Source organism: Gavialis gangeticus, unplaced genomic scaffold (genome assembly GCF_001723915.1).
Source record: "Gavialis gangeticus isolate Ggan-Ray unplaced genomic scaffold, GavGan_comp1, whole genome shotgun sequence".
Lineage (NCBI taxonomy): Eukaryota > Metazoa > Chordata > Crocodylia > Gavialidae > Gavialis > Gavialis gangeticus.
The window spans coordinates 5,384,033-5,406,543 of NW_017729019.1; the positions used below are offsets into that span (position 1 = coordinate 5,384,033).

General features: G+C 44.1%; 1 protein-coding gene across 1 annotated transcript; it reads left to right on the forward strand.

Moving 5' to 3' along the window:
• The first annotated feature begins 2,716 nt into the window (after positions 1-2,716).
• Positions 2,717-10,695, forward strand: PROK1 (prokineticin 1). Its single transcript, XM_019514274.1, has 3 exons — positions 2,717-2,831; positions 8,406-8,531; positions 10,324-10,695. The coding sequence occupies exons 1-3, from the start codon at positions 2,760-2,762 to the stop codon at positions 10,441-10,443; spliced, it is 318 nt and encodes a 105-aa protein (XP_019369819.1). The 5' UTR covers positions 2,717-2,759; the 3' UTR covers positions 10,444-10,695.
• The last annotated feature ends 11,816 nt before the right edge of the window (positions 10,696-22,511 follow it).

The following is a 22,511-nucleotide window of genomic DNA, read 5'->3' on the forward strand; positions in this document are numbered from 1 at the left end:
CCACTGAGGCCCTCTCTAGTTTTCAGCATGAGCAAGCAGTTCAGTGCAGCAGCCCTCCTCTCAGTCTAAGATCTCTCTTCTGGCTATGACAGGGAGGAGGCAATATGTGAAGAGAAACAGGGATCCTTAATTCTTGTTAACACATAGCAATCCATTTAGGAGACAAGTTAATCTTGCAGCCGAAACTACACTGACTGCTATGTTCCAGATATCATCCATAAGCCTCCTTGGCTACTGTGGAGATGACACCTAGTCCTCCATCCAGTGCAACCAAAGCAATGGGCTAAGAGATAGAAATGACTAAGGAACTGATCTAGCGTGTATGAGACTAATCTATCCATTGGAGCTTTTCCTGGTACCTAAATTCCTTCCTCTCAGGACCAGGACCTCTGTCTTCATGTTATTCCAAGGGGGCACATCCATGGGATCATTATGGATGCATGGCCATGCAGGGATCGGCCCACCAACCTCAACTCTTTCCAGGATTCGGGCCACAGTGTGTATCACTCAATGCTGTTTCCAATAGGTTTCTGATCCATTCCTTTACATTTTTCTGACACTAAACTTTCCCCTAGGGAACTATATTGCTTGGAAGAAATGGGAAGAGAAAGTAGATGGGAGCAGGCCAGGAGGGAGAGGTTGGAAGGGGGACACCTGCAATGTGTGGGAAGGGCAGCAGGGAATATGAAAGGGAAACCGAATGGTTCGCCCTGTCTCCTGAGACAGGAGGCCAATTTTCATTCATGCCATTGTGTGAGTTTTTCAGGGGTCATAAATAAAACAGCAACAATGAACACAACCTGGTTAGGTCCTAGGGGACAATACAGTAGCTGCATTGATAGAAAAGAACACGGCCTTCAATAAAAAGTGACCCAAACACTTGAAATCATGCAGGTATCAAATTTACTCCCAATTAGTCACCACAGTAATGCATGTACTGTGCACAGTACTGCACAGTAACACTGTGGGTGTGGACTGACTTGGGACTAACTTTAGTCCCAGGTCAGTCCACACTCAGTACTAATACACTTTAACGCCTGCATGTGTAGATGCCTGCCTATTCCCGCTTACTGCGAAGTAACTCACTGTGCACTGAATTTAAGCCAGTGTAAATGCACGTGTAGACACACCCAACCTGCATTAGAATTAGGGCCACATCTAGATTGTGTGTTATTATAAAGAAGTGATAGCCCTTGAACCTAAGGGTGCTCAGCTCCCAATGGAAACTGGGCATCTAAGTCTCAGAGGCATCTTTGCTAATCGCAGACTCACACCTCAATAATAATGGTACTTTTTCACCCATAAACTTCAAAGCTTTGCACAGATTAAACTCAATATCATTACCCCTGTGTTGTTCTTATTTTTATTCCAAGGGTGTCCAGAGGCTGCATCTAAGATAGGGCTCCCACTCTGCTACCTAGACTGTTCCCCAAAGAACAAACTTAGAGGGCAGACAATTCGGACAGAGGGGTGGGGAGATAGGGCTGCTCAAGAGTTTTCCAATCTCCATTAGAAAATTCTGTTTCTTCAAATCAAATCTTATTGCAGAAGTAAGGGTGGGGGGAAATGAAATGCAGCATTTCCCTAACATGAAAATGTTCTGTTTTAACCTGATTGGAATAGATGGCTACTATTTTCTTTCAACTCCAAAATGTCTTTTCATTTTGAGATTGTAGTTGATGTAAGCAATTATACAATTAAAAGAGGTGCAAGAAGGACACCATTTTTCAATGTTACCAAAACAAAGCACCTGACTGGCCTCAAGTGATTTGTGACGCAAACTTTATTTCCTAGGACACTGCCATTTTCCTCTTGTTCTGATATGAAACAAAACCATGTTTAGAAAAGTTGGAGTTTCCCAGAGGTCAGAAGCTCTATGTTTTGGCCTTCTCTAGCAGAAATACAGTGGAGAAGTGAATCACCCATAGTTTTATAGCAAACCCGGGGCAGACCCGGGATTTAAATACGCACCTGGATCCCAGTGCATGGACCTCTGGAGCATGCCACGATGCACAAATAGATGTTTCAAAGTAGTTGCTAGTTCTGGTGGCTGTTTCTAATAGCTGGCTACATGTCTTGTTGGAGTAGTGTCCCCACTGTTTTCATGAGGTAGTGTCTTAGAAGATACTCCAAATGCAACCAAAGATGCACAAAATATTGTCAAACCTAAATTACGATAATTTCATAATTCAGACCTGTACATCCTACAGTCATACAATTTTATCTGACTCCCCACCTCATTTCTGACAGACCCACCCTAGACCTGCTCGACACACACGTTTCTAGAGAGCATTTACCACACAGCCCAAAGTATAATGTTTTGCAGAAGCATTTTGGAGTACCCAAACTTATTCTTTTTTGCCTTGTTTTCATAAAAAGTTGCAAATCCTACATTTTATTCTCAAATCCATCAGGAGGGTTTATAAAATGGTACTTAATAAAATCCAGACTTAAATGTGACTGGAAAAAAAACAGGTAATTTGTATGTGTAGATTGATTATCTTCTTGCCATCATTATTATATTAATATAATATATATATATATATTCTTATCATTATAGATTCAGGTCTCATCTCCCTATTCTGAGATCATCAGTGATGGAGATTGAATGGGCTGAGGTGTTATATACAGAGCCAGAAGAGGGGGATGCTTTCAGATCTCATCAACAGGGAAGCAAGGAGAGCGGAGGACTTCAGATATTGCAGTGTTACTGTGACACTCCCAAGACAAGGGAGAGTTTATTTACTTTCCCCATCGACATGAAAACGGTCATCCAAATCTTATGCTTCTTCCTCTTAATAACTTTTTACAAATGCGCAGTCATTACTGGGGTAAGTCTCTAACTTTCTTGCTTATATGAGCACGCTTGCAACTTTGTGTTCATTTTGAGAGGGCATAAAATTGCAGGGGACTAAAGATCAGGGAATCTACCAGTGGTTAAATATCTATTTCAATTGTGCAGGAATAAAGGTCCTCCTGACAGTTCAGATAAGAAGACTTCCAGCAACTATTATACTCTGCTTTTTTTCAATTTTCAGAGCACTGATAACTCAACATCCTTGCAAGTTTTATTAACTAACTCAAGTTTCTTCCAACGTGGAGAGGCGATAAAAAATAATCAAGCCTCAAAGAGAAATGCTTGCATGATTTTAATTTCTCATTTTAATTCTTGCTTTGGAAAATACTTCACTTTCTGCCAGCAGTCTGTGCTGCTCCATGCATCTGAAAGTGAAACTGCCCTCATTGATTGTAAGAACTGATTAGTTTATGTAGGTTTATAAATAATGCTGACTTTTTTTTACTGCTACATGAGTATTTTTTCAATTAAGCTTATCTAAATTGTTTCCAAAGTGAGGTTGGTCTAGGTCATTAATTCTCAACCAGGGTGCCGTGGCACTCTGCAGTGCCTTGAGATCCTTTCAAGGGTGCCATGGGGTGCTACACAACGTTAGCACCGTTAGGTGTGCAAACATGATTCATAAACCCAATTTTCAAATAGGAATCCATAGTGTTAAAAATATTCTGCCCTGCTGTGCTCTTTTTGAGCTCTCTGCAACAGAAAAATTGCTCTATTGTTTTTCTGTAGTTAAGAAATGAGTGAAAGCTAAGAGCTGGCAATTTATGAGGGGTGCCTTGAGTCTAAAAAGGTTGAGAACTGCTGGTTTAAGTAGGTAATCTATACCAATTACACACTTTTATAAATGACCCTAGTTGCTAGATTTTCATGAAGAGGCTGTGTTATTATCTATGCGCTATAAAGCCACAGAGCCAAACACATGAAGGTAAAATCAGTCTGGGGAATTCAGCATGTCTTTTTTTCTTAAACACACTGTGCCACAACTTCTATTTAAATGGCGAAAATAGGGAGGAAGTGTCAAATAGTTTCCAGGCTGGGAAGAATCGCTGTATCAAACCACATCAACACAAAAGTCAGGGTGTGCTTTAGCTATTTTGGGGGCTGATTGCAGGAAGTACTGAGCCCCCCAAGCCCCTGCTGACTTGATGAGGCATCAACACATCTTCTGGGGCAGCGCTCTTTTATTTGCAGAAGGGTGGATAATCAGCTCCTCTGTGGATAAAGTTGTAGCTCCACTGAAGTCAGTGATTTCATGACACTTTAGACTGCCTGGGAATCGGCTACAGGATCCAAACAGATATCAATCTTTTTTTTGGGTGGGTTGCGGGGAAGGATGGGGTCATTCCTACACTAATACACTAGAGAGATTTACAATGAAGAATCAGATCAGAACTTGAAAAGAAAAAGAGAAAGCAAAAAAAAGGGGAATCGGTGTCCTCTAGTGACTTTAACTCTTTATTTGCAATGGATGTTTAGACATTCTGCTCATCTGAGACATTTTTAAATTGCTGTTGGGTTAAACAGAAGGCAGGGCAGTAGAGACCAACTCCAAACAGGCAAAAGCTTTCATAGGCAACAGCCTACTTTATCAGATGCAGGCTATCACCTATAAAAGCTTATGTCTCTCTGAAGGGGAGGTGACACCTCTAAGGTATCTCTGAAGTGCCACTGTGTCCTGCTATCTGCCCGATTTCAGACTAGCACGTTTAACTACCTCTCTCTCCTGTAGGGTTAAAGTGAACAGTGATTAGTATGCAGGGCAGCCAGTATTATGTCGAAGTACAGCAGAGTAATGAGTCTTGAACCTCTTTTAAAACTTTTATATTAACTTGCTGCTTCACTTGTGTTTGGTCTTGGACGCAGTGTGGGTGCCCAGAATTGAGGCTGTGATTAAAATATGAAGAAGGACATTCACTCTCTCAGGCAAGAAAGAAAAAGTCAGAATTTTCCCTGCAAATAAATTTATAGTATAGGATCTTTATGACGAAGAAATTGGGCAAAAAAGAGACTACTCCATCCTAAGGAAAGAATGTACAGTACTCCCCCCCCCCCCCCCCCCCCCCCCCCCCCCCCCCCCCCCCCCCCCCCCCCCCCCCCCCCCACACACGTATTTTGTGGTTGCTTTTTGGTGAGCCTGTCCTATTCTGATGGTGGGAATTTTACCACTGGTTTTAAATAGGGTCAAGATCTTCTCAAAAGCATTATGTATTTGCACACTACTGATCGATTCTACTGAAAAAAATAGAAGCTCCTCAGTCTCTCTCCGAGACATGCATGCAGCAAGTAGTAAATACCCCAGAAGTGGCTGCAATGCCATTCTGTTGGCTTCCCTGTTGTATTCTTCCTTTTAAAATCCAGTGGCTACTTTTGATTTAATAAAGCACATACAATGAACGCCTTTCACTTCAACTCATCCGGTCCTAAATGGTACATTTCATTAAAAAAAACCCCACCTACCATTACAGTACCCTCAAAATCCGGGAAGACTGTTTCTCTGGTGCGCAACAGGAGTCTGGTTGACCAGATTGGCCATCATAGAGGACATTCTGGTTTTCTGCTACTCCGGTCTCTGTCCTCTGTTGATATGAAACTGGACGCCTTGATGTATTTTCTCTTGAAGAGAAAAACAGAGGACATAAAGGCGTCCGGTTTCATATCAATAGAGGACAGAGGACAACGGGACTGTTTTCTATGATGGCCACCCTGATAAGGTGGTATGCAGGGGGGGTGAGGGGCTCAGATTCTAACTACACGTTTTGCATTCATTAGTAACTGAGGGCCAAATTCTGCATCTTTCCTTAGGCAGGTCTCCTCCTGACTGACACCACCTTGTTCAAATGTTTACACTACTCTGAGCCCTGTGATACACCGGCCCAATTCTGCAATACCACAATGAACAATAGTTCAGTGATACTGGCCTTTTGTCATCCAAAGGTAGTGGGGTCAGACTCTGATCTGACTGGGGAACTTCCTACTCACGTCATTGATTGCAGTCGGGCCAGGATTGTGCACCTATCGCTAAAATATCAATCTGCTTAAACTCTTCCTCCATACTTTAAATACCCATTATAAAAACCAAAACAAATGGTCTGGATGAGATGATAAACACCCATGATCTTACTGCTTGCCGTGGGAATGAAGTGGGGTGAGCCTTTAGCAAATCTGAACACAAGGCTTTGTGTTTCTTATTAATCATTAAAGCCAGGTTTTAAAGGTATTTAGATGTGTAAAGTTGCGGATAGATGCCTCAGGATTTTCCCAGGCATCTAAGCACCTAAAGCCCTTTGAAATCTAAGCAAGGCCACTGCTTAAAGCTCTGTTTAATGCCTAGGTGCTTAAATACCTTCAAAATGTGGCCCTTAGTATCTTCACCCCAGATGTGTTCTTGACCCTTGGTCTCCAACGTAGGATGCATGATGATGAAAAGCGCTACACTGAAAGCGGTGGAGACTCCCTAGATACCAGATTCTGATCTCACTTGCACGGGTGTGAGTCAGGACTAAGTCAGATGAAGACAATGGCCTCACACCAGCATAAAGCTGTTGTCGAATTAGTAGCAAGCCCTATCATGAGTAAGCATGGCAGGAACAGCCCAGGCAGCAGCAAAGCAAAAGGTCCCCAAACTGCCCCAAGCTGTAGGTGAGCAGAGGACAAGAGCGTCTTCACTGCTAAGCTCCACCAGCTTAGTTCACATAGGCTGGATATCAAATGCATCCCTGAACGATCCAGCTGGCTTTGCAATTGGTGACCTGCCTAGTGGGTGTGTGTTGCACACTGACTTCCTCTGCTGCTTATAGTTAAAAGAAATGTCCTCAGTGTTTCCAGCCCTCCAGGGATGAATTCAGAGCCTGGAGTGTCAGCCATGGTATTAATTTGTTTTTCAAGACTCTCCAGCCCAGACAGGCCCATGTTCGTGGTGTTACTGACCTCCAATCATTACAAAACATATTATGGTGACTCATGAATGAGCCCCAGACTAGAGGGATCAATAAGCTTTTGAAGGGTTCTCATGGCTTATTTATTGAGGAGGCGAGGAATCAATCCCTATTAAGCTGTGACACAGTACGGATGGAAGGGGCAAGGTTCTCAGCTTCAGGCTCTATTAGAAACATACCCGCCATTCAGTGATGTGCTCCTCTAGTTCTGTGCTGGTGCTGTGCCCTTGAAATCAGCACATTTACCCCAGTGTGGCACTGGTGCGATGCCACATTCATAAACTGAAGAAGGTCCCAGCTCTGTTTTTTTTTTCCTTTTTTTTTTTTTTCTTTTAACAAATGTCTGGTGCTGGAATTTCCTTTTTTTTTTTTTTTTTTTAACAAATTCCTGTAGCTGGAATTCCCTTTTTTTTTTTTTTTTTTTGGCATAGATTTTAGGGCACCGGGAAACAATGAAGCCGATGAGATTGAAGGGCTTTCCACTTGCCACTGTACAACTTTATCAGCTTTATCAGAAATCAGAAGATAATCGGTGTCTATGAACAATGAGTATAGCCATAATTGCACAAGTCATTTTACCACTGGGGAAATCACCTACCACAGCTGTGTTGAGTGAGTCATTTGGGAAGCAGGGTGCTGTCTGTATGCACTGGGTTATCTTTTAGCCCACAATAAGAAACCATCTGGGAACACACTGTCCTGCAGTCACAGACTGATGGGGTAACAGCACTAACACATGCTACATGAAGTATGCCCAACAGGTGGAAAGGGACCTGTTAGATGTGGCACCCGAGGCTGTGTCCATCAGTTGCCCAGCAGTGTAATTTGCATTCTGCGGCTCCATGCAACCGTTGCAACATTTGCATCTTTATGCTTCACCTTCCCTCTCCGCGCCTCAGTTTCCTTACTTGTTAACGCCTTGTTTGGCATTATGAATTCATGTCTGTAAGATCATGGGCGAATGGCGCCTCCTGATTCAGGGGGAACACCAGCTGCTGATCACCAACCGGGGAGGGGGTCCTCCAGCAGCTGAAAGATTCTTTGAAGTCTGCTGAAGAGAAGCGATCTGTCTGCCTGTCTGTCTATTTATCTATTTCTTTCTCTCTCTCTCTCTACCTGCTTACTGCTTTCATCCAACCCTAGATGACAAATTCTACACCAATACAGGCGATTGTAAGCCCCATGAGAACATTTATGTCTAAGAACAATGGAGTCTTGATTCCTTTACTACGAACAAGCGACAATTTTATTATCTTTACAAATCCACTGGTTTAATGCAGGGCCACTGTGAACTCAGCAGATTTCCTCTGACTCTCTTTCTGCATTGTAATTATCAGCCTTGGGAGCCCAAAGACCTTTCCTCCCTGTCCTGACTGTGTCCCAGGTGCTGCTGTGAAACCCTTCTACTAAAAACTTGTTTTTTACTCTCCTCAAAAGCCCTCCTTGACTTATCCTTCAGCACATGGGTCTCAAAATGTCTCTTGTTCCAGTTAGGAATTCATGACCCTGTGTTGTAGTCACGGTGATTTATTTGCCTGGAAGAGGGAATCCTCCCCCTCCCTTCAAGAAGGTAGGTCTGGCTAATTGGTGTCTGTTGTTGTGCCTCTTCCTAGGCCTGTGAGAAGGACCTGCAGTGTGGGCCTGGGACATGCTGTGCGATCAGCCTGTGGCTTCGAGGGCTGAGGATGTGCACGCCCCTGGGGCAGGAAGGGGATGAATGCCACCCGTTCAGTCACAAGGTATGGTCGAGCAGCCCGAACCCCTCCAGGCCCTCTCCCTAAGCAACAGCCCAAGCCGATTGTTTTCCTGACTGTTGCATCTGTACTGTCCCAGTTCAACTTCTCTTGCAAAAGGAAATGGCCCACCCTGTTCTCCTAGACAAAATGATTCACTTGCTAATCAGATCTCATCCTTTGACAAGAGGAGAGCCTCCTGAGGCTGGGATCCATTATGCTGTCAAGCAGTGGGCATGTGGCTTGAGTAGGACAGCACTGAGCTGGGATTCAAGAGATCTGGGTTATGGACTCATCTCTGCAACAGACTCCATGTGTGGCCCATATTGTGTGCTGGCTCTGTGCCGCAGTATCCCTCCTAGAACTGCCCCAGCCCCCAGAACTGGAAAGAGAATTTCAGTCCTCCACCCAATGTCCTCTAGTACAAGTGTTACAAGCTCTACCTCAAAAGGTAAATAGGCACATAACACCCATTGCTTTCAAAAGGGAGATTGGTACCTAAACACCTTTGGGATCATTAGGCTCTCTTAGTCAGGCCCTCAAACAACACTTTAAAACACCAGCCTGTCCAAGCTGCCACTAAATAATTGCTGTTGGACTGAGAATGCCACGTGTCCACCACTAACCCTGTTTCACTGCGCTGGGGGGCTGACCTGTATGCTCAGTTGGTCTCTTGGCACTTCCGACTGAAGCCTAAATACGTAACCAAGCAGATGTTAAGATAACATCTCTGAATCTGCAAAGCTCTGAGATTCTTGTCCAGCAAGAAACACAAAGGAAGGAGGATTAGTCCAAAGTGACGATTTGCTGCTGTGCCTTTGGCCATGAGTATTTAGCACCAGTCACTGAGGAGGCTGCTAATAGGTACTCAGCTATTGATTTCATGTGGCAGGAGCGAGACTCACTAAATAATACAGTGCTTTCCACCCTGGCTCAAACTGCAGGAGACTGAAGAGTCTCCGAGGGATCAGAATTTCATTTCAGACAAGTCTATGGTGAAACTGTCAAGCTCAGGAAATAAAGATAAATTTCTAGGACTTCAATTTCATTTGGGATTTTTCTGCAAAGCGGGGAGATAAGCAAATACTTGCAACTCAGTCTCCTCATTTACTGCCAAGAAGAAGAGGAGACAAGGGGAGAAAACAGAGAAGTGAGGAAAGGGAGCTGTACATACACTGAAGAGCTCAGGTCCTTTCCATCATTGCCTGCTCTAATATTAACTCCAGGCACCCCTAATTTAAATCAGTTTTCAGTTGGAATGGATAATGGCTAACCTATTGTTACTGGTACCCAAATTTGATCCCTTTTGTCACAAGGACCTAATTATGATGCGCTTTATGCAGGCTGTAATTAAGTCTCCTTGGGTGCATCTACACAAGATGCTTAATGCGCATTAGCGTGTCATGCAAAAAGCATGCTGATGTACTAATGCGCAGCAGACTTAGTTTAATGTGCATTAAGCATCACAAAAAAATGTTTATCTGTGCTGATGCACAGTGGTGCCAATTACTGTGTATGAAGTTAGCACCTTAATGTGCCGTAAATACGGTGCATTAATGAACATGTAGATGTCCCCTGTGAGCAAAGTGGTTTGACTGGAGATAGGAAGGGCAAACCAAGGCACAGGGGTTAGGGCTGAGGTGGGCAAAATGATGGCCCGTGGGCTGGATGTGGCCCACCAGGCCATTCTATAGTGTGACAATATGGAGAAGCTGATGCTGCCCATCTCTGGCTTTCTCTTGGGGCCAAAGTCCTAATATTCTGCATGTTTCTCGGTTTCTTCCACTTTCTGTTTTAGATCCCTTTCTTTGGAAAGCGTCAACACCACGCCTGCCCGTGCCTTCCAAACTTTATATGCTCCAAGTTCACTGATGGCCGATACCGGTGTTCAATCGACTTCAAGAACATAGACTTTTAACAAACAGGACAGCGCCACCGAGATATTTGCATCTGGAGAACTGTGCAGCACTTCTCACTGAAATAAGTAACCTCTCCAGCCCACCTTCCTTCCTGCCTCTTTCAGTTTTATTTCCTTTTACTGACACTATGTATTGTACGTCATGATTGTCAAGACAAAATAAGGGCAAGGGGAGATTTTCAAAGGCACAAACAATTCCTCAGTAGATCCCCAAGCAATTTTACAAGGACATCCCAGAGAACTTGCACAGAGACCAAGTCATTCGACACAATTCAGTGGGACCTTGCTAGAGCCAGGGATAGAGCCTAGTCCCCCGAGTTAACTAGGTTACACTGTTCCCTGCATGTCTATGTATGCACCTAACTCCCATTGACTTCTGAGGACCATGGCACCTACTTGCCATTTGTGGCTTTGGAAAATTCCCCAGTGTCTTCCTGCATGTAATATAAGGGACATTGTCACCATATTTTAGACCCCCAATCTATTTTTAGTAGTACAAAGAAGGGATTCAGGATGTAAAAAAAATAGGGTGTGATGTATAATCCTGCCTCACGTTGCTGTGTCTGCTCACAAATAGCCTCCGCTGTTGTTCTTAACTCACCCAACTCCTAGTTAACATTGTTTTTATTCCTGCAGCACCTGAGACAGGAAGCAGAGCCTGCTGTAAGCTGCCATCTGCCTCTCAGCTGCCTCCTGCTGTTCAGTGTTTCGCCTCCTAAATGGAGCAGAGCTTTTGGGTGCTGTAGCTGATTGTGCGTCCTTATACCCCAATGCCAGCTGCACCACACTGTCCTGTTGCAGGAAGTGTATCCATCCACCTGACTAGATGAGTACCGGCAGGCAAATTTGACCCGTTGTATGTCAAGCACAGAGTTATGCTAATGCACCAAAATCAGAGAAATGAAGCTGACAAAACAACCAGCGTATTCTCGATGTTTAAATAGTAGCACAGCTTCTGACAGTGATTAGACACATAGCTATTAAAAATCCTGTGCGCAGCCAGACAGAAAAATTGATAGACTCGCGTTCCATTGGGATACGCATTTCCATGACAGTCAAAGTGCTTTGGGAATCAGCCTGATTTCATCAGACTTTCATTTGGGAAGAAATCAGGAGAGGGGGAAATTCTGACAAAATCAAATGTCATTTCCACACTTTATGAAACAGAGCATGGGCATGTTTTTATTCTGGCATGACTTTTGAAGCTTAATTTTGTGTTCAGGGCATCAGAGGTGAAAGGGTCCCCAAGCCCCTGCACAGATGCTACTTCTGAACCCAGACAAATACATACCTATCCAGCCCTGCTTCAAACAGTACATTTTACAGTTTCTATGGCTTTCTATAGCAAATTGTTCCACTGTCCTGCTGTTCTGACAGCAAGGAAGTTCTCCGTGACATTTAAACCGAATCTGCCTTATTGCAGGTTAAACCCACTGCTTCGTGTCCAGCTCTGCATGGCAGGGAAAACTGTTGTGCTCTCTCATCTCTATGGGAGCCTTTCCAGTAATTGAAAAGGGCTATTGTATGTCCCCCTTCCTCCAAATAAAAACACTTAGCACTCTCATTCATTCCCTGTATATCTTGCATCCCAAACCCTTTATCATTCATGTTACACGCCTCTCCAGGCTCTCTCTGTTCTTCTCAACAGATACCAAACCTGCACACAGTACGTTAGCTGATGCCCGACCAGTGTCATCTGCCAATTTGATTAGAAAGCTCTTCATCCTGGTCACCATATCATTAATAAAAAGGTTAACCAGTACTGGACCCTCGGTGGACCCCTGTGAAACGCCATGTGAAACCTCTTGCCATTCCGACATTGATCCACTTAAACCTAATCTCAGCTTGTGGTTACGCCACCAATTGTGTGTCCACCCCTTCAAAAATTCTGTCTCGCCCACACGTCTCCATTTCATTAGGACACTGTCACATGGGACTGTCTTGAAAGCCTTCAAGTCCTAGTATAGTACTTCATCCACCTGACTAATTATCTTGTCAAAGGATATCAATTTGGTTTGGCATGATTTGTTTTTTAAAAATCCGTATTGGCAGCTAGTGATCACCCCTTCCTCCTCCAGCTGTTCACGAATGGATCATTTTATCATTTGCTTCAGTAACCTCCAAGGTATAGAAGGCGGGCTGATGGGTTCATAATTCTCTGGGTCTTCTTTTTCTCTGTCAGTCCTTGCCTTATCATCTGGGACCTTGCCTGCCATCCGTGACTTTGCAAACATTATTGCCAGTCACTCAGAGCTTTTTTAACCAGCTCCTCTAGTACCTTGGGATGAATTTTTCCTGGCCCTGCCAACTTCAGTGCATTCAAATTTATCACAGGCTTTCTGTAAGGCAAAGTTAGAAAGAAATATAAACACTTGAAATGGATCACTTTGATCCATCCAAAGCAGATCACTGGATCTCTTTGATCCATCACTTTGGGCATGTCTACATGTTGCCCTATGGCAATGTTGTTATTGTGCTGTGCTTTAGTACTTCCCTTTGGACTCTGATACATGAGACACAGCGGTGCTTTAATTACAGCAGCTCTTGGAGCCACTCTAATTAAAGTGCTGCCCTCTCCTCCTCCGGAGCAGGTGTAAAAGTGCCCGCAGTGGGTGTGTCTACACATGCATTAATGCTCTTTTGTTAATGCACATTAAATCTGGTACCTCCATTGTGAGGTACTAGGAAAATGCGCATTAGCCTGTCTTAATGCTCATTAACTAAAAAGAATGATTCTTAAGTGACACTTAATGTGTATTAGCTTATTTAAATGTGCCTTAACTAAATGGCATGGTTTTTTAATGATGCGTTAATGTGCATTAAAATAGGCTAATGAGCATTAAAGCCCATGTCTAGGTGTGTCCAGTATGGTGCATCTGTCTGAACCCTAGATCCCCTATAATTACAATAGCATGGGCAGATCTTATATTTGTCTGTCAAGCTTGTTCCAGGAAGAAAGCAGGATATTTAACATAATGGGTTTTAGGTGTGTGATAAAAGTTACCTTTTGGAAGAAGATCTCAGCTTGAGAAACTTCCTCCATGCTCCCTTTTCAAAGAAGCTGTTCAAAAGATTTAAACGCTCTTTTCAAAGGTTTGATCTTAACTTCTGCTTCAAGAAAACAAACTGAAGTGTGTAGTAGTGTGTTGAGTTTAATTGTCGCAGTTCTTGCAAAATGTATGCTTGTCTTTATTCAGAAAGGATGAATGCTAAAATGCAAATATTGCTTTTGAAATTCACAGACACATTTGTTCACTGGAAATTAAAATTCTACTTGTATGTGACTGATAATTAGTAAGATGTATGTGAGAAAATTGGACACATGACTGTATTATTGTAAGTGTACTTCATTGTAAGGGGATTTTTTTTTTGTGTATCATTTTTTATGGAGTACAGCTCAACACTATATTATATTCCAGTAACAACCCAAGGGCTCAGCTGATACCAGGGTTTCACAGAAGACGACACTGTCCTGGCTGCCTGTAATGTAGAATTAGGGTTAGGTGAAGTTCTCTGCTCCTGACCCCCCATCTATTTTTTTCCCCAGTGAAAACTGCAGATTTCTTACTCAAAGTTTCTTTATGAATTTCACTACCAAACTTCAAGTTGGCCAATTTTGAGACTTTGGGGTGAAATGACATTAAAGCCCAAAGGAAAGCGTGAGATATTTTTTTTAAGTATAAACTTAAACTAGATCCATAACGAATTTCTAAATGCTGAATTTCCCAAAACATTTTAATAAAGCTTTTCATTCTCAACTGGGACATTTTTTCCCCTGCACAATTAGTAGTACCCTAAACTCTCCTCCCCCAGCAAGAAACACCCTCAAAAACACGTTCTTGTCTCATTCTATTTATATTCTAAAAAAAAAAAACAAAGACAAGAGGTGGGGAAAAGTATTTCTGGTTTATCTAGAGCATCAGTTGAGGGGCTAAGACAGGGTGGGCAAAAGATGGGCTGCGGGCCAGATGTAGCCTGCCAGCTAAATGTACCCAGGCTGCAGGTACGGGGAGCCAGTAGCTCCAGCTGCTGCCAGGTGGACAGGCACATCCTGGCCCCATCGTCAGCTTACACCAGCTTCTGGCACGTGCCTGCTGCATCCAGCCGCGCAGGTGGGCATATCCCAGCTGCAGCCGCAACTTATACCAGCTCCTGCTGTGTGCACCAGAAGCAGCACTGGCCAGGTGCCAGCATCAACTACGAATGCTGCGGGCAAGTTCCCAGTGGGGATCAGGGCAACTGCCCAGGACCGCGGCTGATGCACTGATGCAGAAGCAGCAGCTGTGGACCCAGACAAACCCCCCAGTCTCCACTCAGAACCTGACCCAGCCCATGACAGCTCCGCAAAGCTCCCCGTGTGGCCCCCAGACCCAAATAATTGCCCCGCCTGGGCTAAGCTGTTGATTTTCTAAGTCTTGTTTTGCAGGCTACAACATAATGGGTGTTACACCAGGTGAGTGAGCTAATGATGTTGTTTCTTATGTTACTTTTCCATGTGAGCCTAGTTCATTGTTGGAACATAATAAAATATTACCGGCATGACTCCCTTCATGAATTGTGCATAGGGTTTGAACTGGAGATCATCATTTGAGCTAAAGGAACCACATGAGTAGCCAGTAGTAGTAAAACTATTATCCACAGCCACAGAGTTGGGGCATGGCATTTTTAAGGCTAAATTCCCTGCTGATTTAAATGGATGCAACCTCATCGACTTTACCGACTATTCCAGCAGAGAATTTAAAGCAGAAATAATTCAGACTGGGAGTGTCTACACAAGATGCTTTGCTGCGCAGTAAAGTGTCACCATCTACACATGCGCAAAACTTACTGCACATTAAATTAGTCTAATGTGCTGTTTGCTAGTACCAACACATACAGGTACTAGATAAATGGCTCATTAGCTAATGCCCCATACACATGTGTAGACGTGGACTGGCAATTTGCTGCTAGCCAGCCCAGGCAGAAGGGGGCCTGCTGGAGAGAGCTGTGCCAGCTGAAGGGGCAGTTGTCTCCTAGCCACATGGGGATCAGGACAGGTCCCGATCCCCACGTGGGCAGGATAGCTATGCCAGCTGCAGGGACATCTGTCTTCCCACCACATGGGGTTTGAAATGGGTCCTGATCCCCACATGGCTGGGATACAGCTGCTCCTGCAGCCAACACAGCTCTCCCCACCCAGTGGGGATTACAACCATGCCCCTTGCCAGCCCCTGGAGCTGGCACCTAGGGGAGCCTGGAACTCCTCCTGGCTGCAGCACAGGGGGCAGAGCAGTAAAGGAGCAGCCCTGCACTGGGCTGCTCCTGTCAGGCACAATTTGCTTCTGACAGGGGCGCACGTGTAGACGTGCACCTGGGAGCGCAGTAACGAGACTGCATTTTCTGTGCAGAAAATTCAGGCACATTAACTCCATGTGTAGACACATCTACTGAACACCACACTATGGGAAACGAGTAACAAGTAAAGGTGGCTTAGGAGAGAACACAGGGCAGATACTTTTTGTGTAAAAAGAGTAGTATTCTGGAAAACAAAATGGTCACTGTCTCTACTCCTGGTGAAGTTCAAAAATTTGAGCGCATAGTCCAGGAAAGCACATACCGCAGCTACACAAACACACTCTGTACATATTTCAAGTCTTCAGTTACACTGAGAGGATGCTTGCATCCTGCTAGGCCTTTGCATACACTATTAGTTTCACTTTTTCCCTGCAGAAAATGTTGGATGATAAATAATCATTAGCCTTGAGTTTTTACAGGAAGTTTGGAAATGAAACCCAAGAACTAGGGTAGCCATCACAGAGGACAGTCCGGTTGTCCTCTACTGATACAAAACTGGACAAGTTTATGTCTTCTATTTGGCCATCATAGAGGATAGTCCAGTTGTCCTCTGTTCTCTATTGTTACAAAACCGGATGCCTTTATGTCCTGTATTTTTCTCTGCAAGAACAACCTTTAGACAAGAGAAAAATAGAGACATAAAGGCATCTGGTTTCATATCAGTAGAGGAGAGCGAACAACTGGACTGACCTCTATGATGGCCACCCTACCGAGAACTGCTCTTGAATTCAAAAACATGCTGTTTGTGTATCATTTTGGGAAAACTGAGAAGTGCAGGTCTGAAATGAAATAAAACATTGTTTCATTTCACTTTGTGAAATCTCAGATCAGAAAATAATGTTGGAAACAATACTGTTCTCCTATAAAAAAAATTTCTTGTGGTTGGACCAATATTTTTAGGTCATAAAATACTGAGCAGCTCTACTTGATTTCTCTATTAGATATTCCTGCAGTCTTTAGTCAGTGCCAGGATTTGGTGACAGGAGAAGTTATCCCAGAATGACTATTTTAGATTTCAGATGGACTGTGTGGAAGTTCTTATTAATCTAAACTGATTAGGAACAAGGCGCCCGGCTGGATCAGAAATACCTAAACCAATTTAACTTGACAGCCCACCTTATTCTACAGTCATGCAAAGACAAGCCCTGTCAAGTCAGCCTTGTTTCACTTTCTACAAATGCTTCTTGTTTCATTTGCCTCCTAGCGGAGAAAGTGTGTTATACTTCAGCTGTTTTAAACGGTAGCACTAGGAGACTGTTCTATTACATAAGTGTCATTTTGAATATGACCATCATTGCATGCATCAAAACCTGAATAGCATATCTGGACACCCAAGGTCTATATAAGGCTGAATTAAATCTACATAAACCCATAGACAAACCAGCACTTGAACATAGATTTACATGAGAACTGGGGGGGGAAAAAACCTATTAGAGAGAAAATTAACTTAACTGTCTCTAGCAATTTTGGGTGCCAGGTTCTGTTTTAGAAAGATGTAATACGAATTCATATTTAAAAAAAGGCCTGATAGATTCCATCCCCATGAGAAACCCAATACAAAAGAACTCTTTTCTGGGTCAAATTAAATAAACTTGAGTTATCTTTTTAAAGTGTATTTGTTTCAAGTAAATCAGTTTTAGGTGATAGCCTCCTAGGGCTGAAAACATGTTTTATTTCAGTACATCATGAGACATGGTTTTTTCAAAGAAGACTATTCCCCTCTTCTATCAACAACAACTGGACCTAAAAGATTTTCTCTCTGTCCTGTTTTCTTTAGGTGATCTCCTGATTCTGTGCTTGCATGGACTGCTTTGAGGTTAAGGGAGCCAAACTAATGCAGTGGTTTTCAGCCTGTGGTGCATGGACCCCTGGGGGTCCACAGAATAGACCTAATGGGTCTGCAAAAGATGACTCTGATCAATCAACAGTATGTGAATTCTCACTTATCATTCAAAAGGGTCTGCACTTTCATTCAAAATTTTTTAGGGTTCAACAAACTTTGAAAACCACTGATCTAATGTGTAGAGGAGCATGCGCTTGTAGAAGAAAAGGCACTATATATATATAAAAAAAGAGTTCATATGTGATGTTCACTTCTAATGAAGAGAACATAATCCCAAGATACATGTTCAGTAGGGCTGTGTGAAACGGCACCGTTTCGTTTCACCTTCAGTTTCAACGGAACGGTGTTTCATCTCGAGTTGAAACAGCTGTTCCGTTCCGTTCTGTCAAAACCGAAAAACTGTTCTGACGCTGTTTCAAGTTTTGCTGGAGATGGGGAGTCAGACCAGCTGAGCTGACTTCCCATCCCCAGTGTTAGACCACCCCTGTAAGCAGCTTTCAAAAGTAGATCCAGACTTGCGCAAAAGGCTTTGGTGGTCTACAGGGTGGTCGTGACCACAGCAGGGAGTGCCAGGGCAATTACAGCCTTCCAAAACATGACGGGAGGAGTTCACAACACAATGCCATGATCCAGTCTGTGGTTCAGAAGTCTAACTGTGACAAGTTGCAAATCAGATAAAGCCTCCAGCCTCATACATATGGAAAGAGGTTCTCCTTGGTCACAACTGATCCATGTTTCCTGAAACTTGGGGCTCATTCAGGGATCCAGGTGCACCTACAGCTTGTGGTCTTTACTGACATCCACTTAGAAAGGCAGGATAGATCCCATCTCTGCTATGCTGTCTAAACCAGAGGTTCCCAAACTTTTTCTTGTTGCATACCTGCTTCCAGATTTACCAGCTGCCCGCATACCCCTACCAGCAAACATTTTATATTTTAACTACTTACATGCCCATTATTATTATAATGAAAATAAAATCTGCCATTACACACTTTCTCCCACGTACCCCCCAGCGATGTCTTGCTTACCCCCAAAGGGTATGCGTACCATAGTTTGGGAACCCCTGGCCTAGACCTTTCCTCAAACAGACAAGTATCAATCTTTGTTGTGTTCAGGCTAATCTTTCACCAGCCAGGGTCTGTGGGGAAGTTAACAGAACCTCATGGTCAATGATATCAAAGGCTGATTAAGCTAGAATTTAATCACATTGTTTGCTGAAAGGCCAGGCACCCTTTCTACCTAGTAGCTCTCTTGCACCTGTGTATCATTTGCTGTTTAATGTTCTCATTCCAAGGTAAAATCACATCATTGCAATCTGCCAGAAAAGGTGTCCTGATTTCAAAGCTCTCAAACAACGACCTAGACTGGCAGCTGGAAGAGCTGCTATCACACTATATATAGATCACGAGTCTGCACAGTTTTTGGGCCGAGTGCCAAAACCCCCCGCAAACCTTGACTTGAAAAATGTTGGCATGCCAGGACTGGATGGGGGGAGAGAGGTGAGGAGCCCAATCCTTGTTGTGGCAGTGCTGCCATGTGCCCACACATGCAGCCATGACTGGCACCAAGCCAGGCCCAGGTCTCCAGACCCTGATGCAGCTGCTTGATTGCCTGCTGTGAGCAGCCCAGGCTCTGGGCAGGCCTTTGCCACCTGCCATGAAGACCAGGCTGCTTGCAGCAGAGCTTGCAGCCTCCCCAATGCCTGCTGCAAGCAGCCTGGGCTCCATGGCTAGTGGCAGGGGGCTGCCCAGGGTCAGGGCCTGCTATAACATGCCATGCAAAATGGTTTCATGTGCCATGCTCTGGCATGCATGCCAGGGGTTGCTGACCCTTGATATAGATGTTCTAGTCATTACAAAAGATTGCATGTATGATACACTGAAAAAGCACAAGTTAAATCAGCCTTGGCATGGTCTCACAAATGCAGCTGATTCACTGCTGGGCACTGAGAGAGCCAGCAACTCCAGTGGCCAGTCAAAAAGAGTCATTTAGCAAGAGACAAATGCCGCATGCCTTCTTTTTGTTCATTAGGGTTCAGACTTAAATGGGGGCATTCTTCAGTTCATCAGGCCCCGGTCCCTCAAAGACCATGTAAACTAGAAATGTGCCAGCCAATATTCACTGGTATATAAGAAACAAATGCTAATCTCTACCGAAGAAATAAAAAAGGTATTTTCAGCGGGCATACCAATGATTACTATAGAATAATTCACCAGGTTTGGTATACTACAATATCATATTGTCTTGCATACCATACCCCCAAATAAGATGCACACCTTGCTTTTTGGAAGCAGAATGAAAAAAAAAAATTTTCCCCAGAGTCGTGACCAAAAAGCTGACTCATGGAACTGGGGGGGAGCCCGCTTTCCAGCTCACTTCCCCTTCTCTTTCCTGCTCAGACAAAAAATAGAGTTACCCTTCTCAGCTGCTGCCCAGTTTCGAGAAGTTTGTGACCACTCAGCCAAAACCAGTTGCCAAAATGGAAGGGCTGTGAGAGGGCTACCTCTAGTGAAACTCTGCCCCTGCTGCCTGCTGCCTGGAAGAGAAATGAAAGCAGCAGCAGCCATTGCTTTTCTCCATGCTTCTGTTCCAGTGCAGAAAATCAACTTCCCTGCTTTGAAGGGCCAGTTTTCGGGGAAAGGTGCATGTGGTATGCAAGTGAATACCATAAATGAACTCTGCTGTAAGAAGCAGACATATGACTCTCAACTGAGATACCTGAAGTAGGTGTTCTTAGTGTCTGGCAAGGAGCCAGTCTGCATTGAGGCAATGGCTAACCCAGGGTAAAACTCCTGAGGGGAGCAGACACATGATGATCAGCGTACCAGAGTAACTTCCACCAGTCCATAGGTACTACTCAATTTACAAGGAGTAATGTTACATCCGAATGGAGTGACTTACACCGGTAAAATGCTGTACATCGGGTGTCTGTTGCTCTAACCCCAAAGTGAGCCAAATTAGTACACATGCATTTCTACACACTCTGTGCCCTAGGTCATCCAATGCCAACAGCTGATGGAGATTTGCCTCTCAAGCTGCAGTTTTTGCAGCATAACAATATAAGAGTTTCAGCCCCTTGATTACTGTGAAGTGACAAGTCATGTATAGAGTATATACAGTATAGTACCAAATATGAGACACTGCTTGACCACTGAGTCTTTACATATATGAGCTAAGCAGGCACCCTGATTTGGGAAAACAGCCTCACAATCACCTCTGCTCTTATAGCTCACATACCTGAAGCTCAAAGCTCTCCAGCTCCTATCCCACCTTGCAGTCCTCTGGGCTGTAGCATGGGAGCAGACTGACATCTGCACCTCCTCCTGATTCTGGAAATGCTACAGAAAATTTGCTGAGCTCTTTTTAGGGCTGTTGGGCAAAGGCGGCAGCTCCAGCTGAGAAGCAAGGGGACAGCTACGGGGAGTAGAAACCTGGGAAAAGTCGCAGATGTGCTTTTGGGTTGGGATGCTGGCTGAAAGAAGCTGGCATTTGTGAGGAAAACAGCTGTCTCCTCCTCCCTGATTCCTCCTACTGTGTTCAGGAAAACTGGACTTTATAGATTTCTTATAAATATGTAAGATTACATCAAAGAAATACCACCGTTCTCTCTTCCTATCTGGAATGACTGGCCAGAGCCCAAATCTGAGCAATTTGCTTGAGTCAGAAGGGAGAACAGTATTTTCCCAGTCTTTGGCTCTCCAAACCAACACTGCAGTTCTTATCTGGGATGCTGGTTAAATATACCTTGGGTACTACGAACTAGGATCCTTGAATTTTTAAGTTCCCTTTCATCTCTCTTCTCAGCTTTTCAAGAAGCCATCTCCTCAAGGCTAGGAGCCTGACTATGATATATGAGTGTTTGGGGGATTCTCTTTATCTGAGTCTGTGCTTTCCTCTTCCCACCCGCTTCCTCGGAGAACTCTGTGGGATCGAACTCCACAGCAAACTACCCACCGCAGAGCCTGTCCCCTATTCATAAAAAACACCGTTCACCGCAAGACCCATGCCTGGCTCCTCCGATAACAGACAATGCAGGACTGCCCCCTTACAAGCAATTTCCTTCTCTCCCTGCTGTAAGTCACAAAGGCAATCTGATGCCTTCTGCTGTTATCGGCATGTTTGACATTGGCGTACGTAAATGGTTTCAATCTTTTTTTCCTGTTCCCTATATTGCTGGATAAGGGCTATTGGTGTTACCTTTGCTTAAGGGTCACCTTTCTCAGTGTTTGCGTCAGACTCTACAGTGTGATTCTGTGCTAATAACAGGCAACACTGGGGAGCTGGACCATCTCCACAGGTACTGGTATGTATGATTTGACCCATTTCATAATTGCCACCAAATAGGAGGCAGCAAATACCCTAATTGCATTTTGGCATTAGATGATATCAGATTCTTTGTTTGCATTTCTGTTCTCTGCAAAAGTGAAGGGCAGGCATAAGACTTCTTTTCCAGCCAAAGCCAGCCAAGGTAACTGTGTGCCTGGGTACCTACCAGGGTGACTGTGTGCTCTAGGCAGAAGCAGGGCACAGGGCAGAAGTGGCCACATGTTACCAGTGGTGCAGTCGTCTGGCAGCAGCTGTTCATCTTACTGTGCCACCTGTCAAAGCACTCCAACTGATTATCACAGGCACAATCTGCTTCAGCAAGTAACACGTGTGCTGTTCTTCAGTGCAATGTATTGATGTTGGAAACTGTGTGCTATGGGGTTAGTCCTTGGTCAGCTGTTGGGGTGTTTGCAGAGTGATCTTCTATCATCAGATTGAGCTGGAATTTCTCCTGTAATCTGACTTCTTTTTTGGATGGAAAAGGAGGGTCAACCTGAGATCATAAAAGCAAGCAAGTTATGTTCAACAGCCCCACATCTGCAGCAGCCTTTGTAGAAACAGAAGG

Excerpts from the sequence above, each read along its gene's own strand:
- PROK1 (XM_019514274.1), top strand. The coding sequence starts at position 2,760 with ATGAAAACGGTCATCCAAATCTTATGCTTCTTCCTCTTAATAACTTTT. Across the intron at positions 2,832-8,405 it reads AATGCGCAGTCATTACTGGG|GCCTGTGAGAAGGACCTGCA; the intron begins GTAAGTCTCTAA and ends GCCTCTTCCTAG. Across the intron at positions 8,532-10,323 it reads GCCACCCGTTCAGTCACAAG|ATCCCTTTCTTTGGAAAGCG; the intron begins GTATGGTCGAGC and ends TTTCTGTTTTAG.